Consider the following 10,317-nt stretch of genomic DNA (forward strand, 5'->3'; position numbering starts at 1 on the left):
GACATTGATTTCGGCAGTATATGATTTCCATCTGCAGCAGCTTTTTCCTTTGCCTTTTCATGTGGTACTTTTAGAAGTGGCAGATATGTTTGGCTTAGTTTTTCCTAGACAGGTATCATACGAACTTCCTATGTACCTTTTGCTTCCCTGCTCGATCTGCCTTTTAAACAAAATGTTTTTCAAATTTCTCTGAGTAAAGACAGGTTTGCTACATGAGTTTGTTGCCTCATTTTGAGCTTTTTGCTGTTTTTAAAGCAGAAATCTGTCTCAAACTCTTTATTAAACTTAATAGAATTGGTATTTTGGCCTGAAGCCTTTTTCTTGGCACTCTGGGAGAAGCTGAACTCTTTAGCAGTCTTTGATTCATTACTTGCTGCAAATGGGGTTGGTCTTCTTGTGCTGGGCTTTATACAGATCTGGAAGTTGGGGCAGTTCTTGCTCCAAATAACTTCTAGACAGCAGAGAATAACTTAAATGTGATCTCCTGATTTGCCAGCTGCTTTATAATGCTGTACATTATTACAATATAGCAAGCTTTCTTGTTTGGAAAAGCCAGGCTGTGAGAAAAACTGCAAGGCTGAGCTTGTGAGGTTCCTGCCAAGGCTGCTGGAAAAAGGCTTGTCCAAAGACATTTTTAATCCTCCTTAAAGAGATGAAACTTTCTTTTCAGATTCAGAATATCAAACAGACAAACAGCGCGCTCAAAGAAAAACTTGAAGGTGGTATAGAACAGTACAGACTTCCAGAGGTGAGATATTTTTCTGACCTTTGATAATTGTGAAGAAAAATGCTAATAATATGCTTTGACTAAGAGTTAATTCCTTGTTGCAGTTTTGAGAGGTTTTTATGAGCTCAGATACAAGTGAAAATACATAATGAAGTTACCAAATTTTTATTGTTGTTGTCTAGGTCGTCCAGAAATTTAATGCACGTTGGACCACAGATGAGCAGCTTCTTGCTGTACAAGGTATGGCACTACAAGTTTATTTGTAATTCTGTTGTTGATAGTCAAAGCCTTGCTGCATTTCAGAGCTGATTTTCTCTTCAGTGGCTAAGGAAGGAGGACTTTGACACTGCCATGTACTAATGCCCAAAGAATGTGTTTGAACAAGGAAGCAATATTCCCCCTTCCCCTCCCTGGGCAATATAAATGGCATTGTTGTATGAATATTTGCCAATAATGTCTGCTTGTCCAAGCCTTTAGAAAGTGAAACTCTGCTGGAGTCACTGCTGTGATCTTTACCTGTATAACTTTGCAAACAATGCAGGCTGATTTAAACAGGTCTTTTACATTTGGCCCATCTTTTACTACGTCTTTTTTCTTCACTTCTCCAGGGCTAGTCTTAACTGTATCTCTTGCACAATTTAGACGTTTTTTTAAAATCTTGGATTAATCTGAAGAAGGTTTGAAGCCTTGACAGAAATTCAGCTTTGGGTCTTTATGCTGTGACTTGAGCCTGATTTGTGGTCTTTGTGGAAATAACACACTGCTTTTGGTTTTTTTTTTGTGTTGCTTTTAGCAATCAGGAAATATGGCCGAGACTTTCAGGCAATCTCTGATGTGATTGGAAACAAATCTGTGGTGCAAGTGAAAAACTTTTTTGTAAATTATCGACGTCGTTTCAACATAGATGAAGTCCTGCAGGAGTGGGAGGCAGAGCACGGCAAAGAGGAGACAAATGGAACCAATAGCCAGAAGCCTGTAAAATCCCCTGATAATTCCACTAAAATGTCTGAAGAGGAAGATGAGGTAAATCCAATTTAAAAGTCACATAAAATTCCCAATCTGAGCTCAATTTAGATAGATGTGCATGTGTATTTATATATATAGTCTTCGCAAAAGCCCTTTTTGTCAGTCTTCAATTTGTGCATATTTCATTTCATCTGGATATACAATTCCAATACTGTTTTGGGGAATTGGGAAATCCAGGCTTGTATGAAAGTGGAAGTAGAACAGTAAATTTGCAGCCCTCTGACAGTATGTGTATCTCATCAGAATACAGATGTTTTAATATCTCTTGCTGCTGAAAGCCCTTGCGTCTTTATCTCACTTGGATGTTTTCCCTGCACTCAGTTCTCCCAGCTCTTCTAGGTTTGGCTTTGTGGGACCATAGAGTCTTCTGAGCCAAAGCTGGCTCTTTCATTTTTGATGAGTGGTTTCACTCGAGTGAAGGAAAGAAAGCTATAAGCAAGATGAGTGTGTGAAACTTGACTCTGGAATTACCTAAAGGCAAAGTTTCCTTAATTTTACAGCTGTTCTGTAAAGGCAAATTCTAGGAACAGCCTCTCTTTGATGGAGGTTCCCAAAGTTAACACTTTTCCAAAGGCCCTGTAGGTTTGAAATTAGCAGACTATAGGATGTTTAAGTATGGAAGTTAGTTATAAAAATTTAATATTGACAATAATACTATTAGTATAGTATTAACTAATAATACTATGCAGTATTTAGTCTTGCAGGAGAAACTCATCGTTGATGTTTTTGTGTTAAAAAGTCTGATCAAGAACTCCCTTTGGCCTAATTCATAAGACAACTTAGTGAAAAAGCTGTGTGTTGTATATGCAAGCACAGTCAACAGCATAAGGCAAATTTTGGTTGTGTGTTGAGTAAAGACTCCTCAGTGTGCTGTGTATTTTTGTTGCTCTGATTAGGGCTGGATCACTTGAACATTGTCCTTCAGATATTCAAAAAGCAGAACTTCACTGCTTCACAAAACCAAGTAATATGCAATTCAAAGGTGTTTTTACTGGGGAACTAAGTCCAAAGGTATGCCAGATGAACAAAACCAAACTCAGAAAACTTACCTTCACAGGCTGTGTGAAATTGTCCCATTCTTCCAGAATTGAGAGGTGGAGCAAAGCAGCATTGATGCTAGTACATAGCCACCAATTTGAAAGATATGTGGCTTTTGTCACTGTCTTTTCCTGTGACTTGCAGAATTATATGTTGATAATGCAGACCTTTTCTTCTCTGAGCCTCTGAGATTCTTCTTAGCTTCAAATACACCCTTGCTTCTGAAAGCTGAGGTCAAAAAAGGAGAGTCTCACTTGACATAGGGAAAAAATGGCTTCAGCAGGAACTGGAGTGGGCTGGTGTGGGCCAGGTGTATGTAGCAATGGGGCATGAGAATCAATGGAGCAATAAGGATCCCAAATGAGTTGGGAGAGTGGAGGCATGACAGCAAGGTAAAATTACTACAGGAGCAGCAGTTGTGATCCCCAGATGAGTGATGGAAAGTGCCCCCTCTGGAGCAGACCAAGTGCTGAGTGGTGGGAGCCAGACCAAAGGAAGCTGTGACTGTGGTGCTCCTGCCTTCAGAGGTGGTGTAAGCACAGTGCTGCCTGTCTGTCCCAGCAGTTCTGGGCCCAAAGTGAAACGTCACTGAAATCCCTTGGGTGCTTTCTTCCCTGACATGCCTTGGCTGTCTGGCCACCAGCCTCGTGAAAGGTTCATCAGGCTTCTGAGGGCTTTGGGCTTTTCCATAGCAAGTGGCCATAGTTCCTTTTATTTGAAGGGGGGAGGTGAGGCTGCTGGTTATAAAGCAGCATCAACTCCAGTCTTAATTCTCTTATGTTCCTGACAACGAATCCCAGTGTGCCTCAGAAGAGGGAAAGCTGTTGGAATTCGTCCCATTTGCCAGGGTTGTATGTTTGTCAGTGTCAGTACCATGGATTTGTGCTGAAGTTTGGAGATGCAAGAAAGCCTATGTGTGTTCATTTTAAACTAAATATCTGCTTTTTCTCCCCCCTTTCCTCCAGGCTACTTCTGTTCTTGATGTCAGATATGCATCTGCTTCATGAGAAGGTGCTGTAGCCTAGAACAATTTGTGTTGACTACTGTGTTATCCAGGATATCAGGTATTAGCAAACCTCAGACAGCCATCTGCATCATATCTGTGGACAAGCAGCTATTACCAAAAAAAGGCAAACGCTTCCAGTCCTGTGCTACATCTGCCTTAATCTCCCCTCATTCCTCCATACTGCCTCCACTTTCTTTCAAAAGCACCCAGGTAGCTCAGCTCTCCATTTCACCAACGTCATGCTTAAGCATGGGGACTTCTAGAACCAGTAACACCTATTTATAAATTTTGACCAACCTGCAAAACAAGAAGCTCCTTAGCAGCCCCACAGTAACTCTACACATAGGAGTTCTTATAATACTTGGTCTGTAGGGTATAAGTATGTATTGCTGCATGGCCTTGTGGTCTCCGCTTCCTGTGTATTCTTATGATGACACTATGATTAGTGAGCTTTCTATAAAGGAGGTGCCTGTGCACATGCCAGCCGTGTCAGGTTTGTTCTGCAGTGACAGGACATGTTAACAAGCAATCATGAATAATGCAAAGTGATAGGAAATGTTATTTCTAAGGTTTGGTCAGTCCAAGGTTGTAGATGTAACTCATTACACTTCTGGTTTGTGCAATTCTTTCCACTGTATTTGTGTGTTCTTGCTTCATAGAAAGCTCCCTAATTGAGCATTTTATTCCTGTATATTTTAATGGCTTTTGTTTAGTGCAAAAGGGAATACTTAACCTGAAACTGTTTGATACGCTATTTAACCCCTGGCATTCAGCATTTACATTGTAACTTGTTAAGTGAGTGCTTCACAACTTTCTTTTTCCTGATCCTCTGTGGGATTAAGTCAAAACAACTTTCTCTGGTGCCTCTCCTTTTGGGGAATATGTGCCTTTTTGCATTTGGCTACCATAGATCACTTTCTGTCCCAGTGTCTCATTCCTCTTCAGAGCGCTGTTTGCCAAAGACATCAAACTGCTTCTCCCACTGGAAGTTTGGATGAGGGTTGGAGCACAAAATTCAACCTTCAAGAGTTTTTGGTTTCTTGGAAGTGTAATGGAGAAGAACCGGGTTATTTTTCATTGGCCATTTTAACCCTTCTGAAGCACACATCTCTTTCATGTTCTGAACCAAAATATGCAATTTAAAATCTAAGAGGTGCTTTTCCAAATACTTGGTGCATGCAGCTTTCAAATCCCAGCCCTCTGCTCAGATGGCCCGTGCTGTGGCCTGTCTAGCTGGCTTGAACTGGAACTGTCCTTGCAAGTCCCATGGGAGGACTTTGCACCTTGATCAAGTTGACTGCTGAGCAGACAGTGTCCAGGGAAGCTAGAAGCAGCAGTATTACTTCTTGTCCAATGGAAAGCTGCAAAATAACACTAGTCACAAAGCATTTAAAAATGGTTAATTTAATGATGTTGGAAGAAACCACCAGGTGTCTTTGCAGGTGGAAAAAAGGACCTTTCTTGCCTCTCTTCCTCTACAGAGGATTCAAGCCAAGATGGCACACAGTGATGTACAGCACCAGCATTTCTTAACACAGCTTGAAATGAGCTAGCCCATGGCCTGGCCTGCAGCCGAAGGTTCAGCTTGGGGCTGAGCCCTGGACTTGGTGCTGAGGTTTGGCTGCTGGGCTGTGCCATGCTGTGTGCTGTGGTGGCTCTGCCCTCTGTACCCGAGTGGGGCAGGCTAATGCCAGCTGGGCAACCAAGCCAGCTCTGGCACCTCCTGCAGTGTGGTCACAGCCCCAGGAAAGGCAGGGGACATGGCCTCTTGTAGCATTGAGATGTGGTCTTAGCCTTGGGCCATGTGTGAGGAAAGTAATTCAGCGTCAGAAACTGGGCAGCAGCACACAGGCACAGCACAGGTAGAGATTTCCTAGGGCAAGGTAATGTGTAGAGCCCCAAAAGGGCCTGTTTCAGCTACCTGGCAGCTGTAGCTGAGCAGTTCCATTCTAGTAGCTCCAGAGAGATGCTCTGAGGTGATGGGAGGATGGAAGGGAGCTATTCCCTATCCTCTGTATTGCTGTTGTGTCTCTGCAGCTGTTGATGTGAACTGGCAGCTCTGGTGACTCAAATGTTCCTTCAGATCTGTGCCAGGTAGAGCTGGGAATCTCTTGTGAGAAGGAATGCTAGGTGTTGCCAGTGAGAATTTGGAATAAAGACCGGGCAAATAGCACTGTGAATCCAGTTGACAGTTGTGGTGTAAAGCAATGCTGCTCTTTAGAAACACTCTAGTATTAAATATTAAACCTCCTGCTGGTACCAATGCATGGAGACAGGTCCTCGCTGGTGTGGGAGTGATGTAGGTGCATCCCAGCTGGGGGAACTCATCAGGAGAGGCTTCTGCTGGAGACTTAGGTACCTGTGAGGACTTCTCACTGGTTTTTGCCCTCAAATCTGTCCATCTTAACAGAAAAGTTGTGTTTTGGCTTCATCCCCATAGGGTAGGGGGAAACATGTATAATTTGTGATACTAGGAAGAAAAAAGTTGCTTAATTACTTTTCAGTTGACTGCTATCTTATTGTAGTTGATACATGCAATATAATAGCACTGTATTTTAAACGTTTAGTTTTTTACATTCTCTTGAACTATGTTTTTAAATGCGATAAAATCATTTTAGCTTTTGAAATGGTTTGACCTTGTTTAGGTGAAGACCCTGTTTTTCTTTTGTTAAATGGGTCAAGCATTAGATACATCAACTGGTTGCATTCTGACTAGAAGGGTCCACAAAGATAACTGCATAAGATAAGAATATTCACTTAAATTTTGTTTCTTAAACTATCGATGTGAATGTCATAATTATATATATTTTGTGGAAAATGGGAAATTATTTCTCCTAAGTATAAGTTATTGTGCAAAATATGGTATCGTTAAAGAAAATGATAGTTTAAGTTTTAGTTTTAGAAATCTTAAAGATATAAAAGTGTATTGCATATGCATAAACAAATTTCATTTGTTCTATTTAATTTTTATGTAGTTGTGTAAAGTGCTAGGTAACTTCTTTTTTCACTTATCCATTAAAACAACCTTGTTACTTGAATATTCGTGTTTAACTGGTTTGAAACAGTGATCAATTTTTGTAATATAATCTTACAACCAAGGGAAAAAAATACACGCCTCAGTTGTGCTTAACAGTATAGCAACAATGTACAATCAGATGCTTAAGACAGTAGTAGCCATACCTGGTAGTGCAACCACAATGGTTGTGTCTCGATATATTTAATACCAATGGGGATAATGGTTTCTTAATATATTTTTACAAGTTTGCAACCAGGAAGACCCCATAAATATCCACTAGAACACTTTTTTAATAGTTAAAATAAGAGTGAAATTCTTACTCTCTTAAAGCAATGTCCTGACAAACATTTTTCTTTCCTGTACAAATACATCAGAAACATTATGTATTAAAATATGCTCATTGTCACTTTAAATTTCAGTTTTTATTCTATGAAATCGCTAATATGCTGTTGGTATTCTTGCACACCAAATATGAGCCAAACAGTGCATTACACTAACTTGATCACTGGATTTGTGAACAAAAATCTCCCAAGTCATTGAAATGCAAAAATATAATAGTTTTTTTGATAATGCGTTTATTTTTCAAATTGGAATTTGTGCCCACCATTCAGTGATGAGTGGGCTGATATTTTACAAAAAAAGAGAAATTATTTTATTAGCTCCAGCTTGTCTTCAGTAAGTCAAAATCTAGTGATCTTGTGCAATGCCCCTAAAGCAAATACTTTCTGCCACTCCCTGGATTAATGCAGCTTTTCCTGTTGATAGTAAAGCACAATTGCAGTGAAAGTTACAGTTCAGAAGATGGAAGGTCAGTATAGTCTATGCATGTTGTATAATAATGAGTGTTTACATTCATATTCTCCTAAAATAAAATTTATACTGGAGTGTATAGTATTCCATTATGTAGATTTTATCAATTTTGTTAACTGCTTATAGATTGCTTAAAAGAAGTTTTTTCAAGATTTTAAAAGATGTATAAGGTTAAGTTTGCAAATATAATGGAAATGCTGTATAGCTTTTGAAGTGATGAAATACTCGTTGGGATTTTAAAGAAAGTATGTTGTAATAATGCTGTTGTAAGTAATATTTTAAATGTCTTTTTTGCCTGTTTTCTATTATTCAGCACACTTACTGTGATGAATGTTCATAGCATTATAAAATTGCTTAGCCACTGAAAAGTAACATTTGGTTTTGGATTATTTTACTGTATGAGGAATTATAGTGGGGTAAATTCCTTTGTGAAATTCTTCATAATTCATTTTTCTATGATTTCCAATGTTTGCTGACATCAAATAAAATTTTTTCAAGCCATTGATGTAATAAAATATGTAGTAAAATGTTAATGATGTAAAGTGTGGTTCTGATGTGTGACTGACCCTCTGCCTTTCAGATTTTAGTCAGGAGATGCAAAAGGGTTTTTCCCCTTCCTGACAGTATTGTCCCTAAGATAAGGAGGACCTGAAGAATAAACTGCTCCCTCTTTGCTTCATGTAAAAAGCACTTGGCTGTACAAGTTAACAAGATTGTCGTCTTTCAAATGAAAGAAACACATTTAAAATATATAGGAAAAGGCAACACTTGCCCTCAGAGCTTAGCAGTGTGCAGTATTGCTATTGAAGATGCTCAGAAGGGCAGGAAATTTTGCACCTTGGAATCTTCAGGAAGATCATGTTTTCTGTCTTCACATGCTAAGGTGCTGCCAAGCACTAAACACAGAAGGACAGACAGGACTTTGTGGGGCTGTCTGGGCAAAACTGCTTTGAGCAGGCAGGTGCCAGCAGTGCTCTGGGAGCCCAGGGTTAGCACAGGACAGGTGATGAGAGGTTCTCTGCTTTGCTCGTGTGAGTTAAAGGCAGCAGAACTCCTACAGCAGGACACTGGTGGTTTCCAGCTCTGCAGCCTATGGAGGGCAGGAATTAGTCATGCATTTCTATATTGTAAAGCAAAGTGGTAGGGAGGGAGACTGATTTGGGGTTTTGGAAGAACATGCAGCATTTCTGAGAGCTGAGGGTGTTTCCTTACTGGAAAGCATTCCTTGTAATTTTCCTGCTGGTAGAGAATACGGTACCAATATTGTAAGGTAGCAATCTGCTTTTTTAGGGGAGTTATTTGACTCAAAGCACTTAAACCTTCAATACAAACCAGCTCTTCTTGCCCATGTGCTCCTCAACCCCAAAGTAAAACAAAGAGAAACAAATAAAAAATAAGAAACTTCCTTTCAATCAGGGAGCATAAAAAGGTGAGGAAACGGAGACCTCTCCTGCCTGAACATGTATTCTTCTGAGAAGTCTAGAAGCAAAGGTAAAGTATGGTAATGCCCCTGGTTTTGGAAACACAGGTGCTGTATCCGTGCCTGGCAATGGTATGTATTTGTAAATGGGAATGCAGTGTTGAATGAATGCTATATTATTCCTGACAGCCTGTCCTACATAAACAAATTGTACATGGTGGTACCGAGCACTTCTCCCTTAGAGTAGGAGCTGCCTTGCAGGATGTGGTACGAGCTGGAGTTCAGGCTGAAAGGGAAGAGTTCACTTGGTGAACTCAGTTGGTGCTGCTAAGTGTGCCAAGATCTTAATATGATCCCCAAGTAACAACTTCATGAAGTAACAGTATAAACCTGGATTTAATTTCATAAACCATCTTCCGGTCTGAAAGATACAGAGTGATGTTTGAGAGAGAAAACCAAGTATCAAACCTATTATTCACTTCTAAAGCATGCTCTGGCTTATCCACCCAAATAGCCTTTGAAGTAGTAAGAGCAAATGTAATTTCTGGTCATGCTTTTAGTAAACAGTCAACAAAATGTATATGTACAAACAAAATCAAACAAAAACATTTCTGCAAAGGGCCTGCTGACAGTGGTAAAGAATTGTTTTCTTTTGCTGCAGAAGAACTAAGGAGGAATCACTAAAATTTTATGGGAACAAAGTTTCTAAAGTTATCAAGAAGGGAATTTTTGAGGACAGTAGTGTGAAGGAGATCTGAACTTTGATAGATGGAGAAATCATCTGGAAGTTTCCTGTATGAAAGGGGAGATGTTTGTGTGGAGGAAGACAGCAGCTTAGCCTAACAAGGGCAGCAAAGGGGAGGATTTTCTGATTTGGGTGGAAACACTGACCAGGAGGTAAGGAGATCACACTGGGCAGATCAGGAAATGGGAGTCATGTCATGCTGACTTCTTGTTTGTAGCTGGAGATGAGGGTGAGGGAAAGGTGAGGTGTTTGTTCTGATTCTGGATGTGTTCTTGGTTTTCATGAAGATAGTTTGCAACAGGAGAAGGTGTGTGGAATAATGGGAATAAATGTGAAGTGGGAGGTGCTTTTACCTCTCTGCACACTTTGGGGGCACAGACCTAATTTGTCTGACATCTAGAATATGAGAGTGTGGCTTAGCAAGACCTGGATAAGCTTTTGAAATGGAAGATGAGGCTGTGTATGTGACAAAACTAATTTCTATTAGAAAAAGTTGAATAGGAGATCTCAGCAGCTGCAGACTTTTTGA

The 10,317-nt window shown here is 40.1% G+C and overlaps 1 protein-coding gene across 1 annotated transcript in view; it reads left to right on the forward strand.

The window, feature by feature from the left end:
• Nucleotides 1–8,156, forward strand: part of RCOR1 (REST corepressor 1) — an 81,795-nt gene extending 73,639 nt beyond the window's left edge. The window contains exons 9-12 of the mRNA XM_014871936.2: nt 671–748; nt 910–967; nt 1,521–1,750; nt 3,757–8,156. Of these exons, the coding sequence (XP_014727422.1) occupies nt 671–748; nt 910–967; nt 1,521–1,750; nt 3,757–3,798 (408 nt within the window). The 3' untranslated portion in view covers nt 3,799–8,156. The remainder of the gene's footprint in view (nt 1–670; nt 749–909; nt 968–1,520; nt 1,751–3,756) is intronic.
• Nucleotides 8,157–10,317: the final 2,161 nt, after the last annotated feature.

The sequence above is a fragment of the Sturnus vulgaris genome, chromosome 6 (assembly GCF_052056855.1).
Source record: "Sturnus vulgaris isolate bStuVul1 chromosome 6, bStuVul1.hap1, whole genome shotgun sequence".
NCBI lineage: Eukaryota > Metazoa > Chordata > Aves > Passeriformes > Sturnidae > Sturnus > Sturnus vulgaris.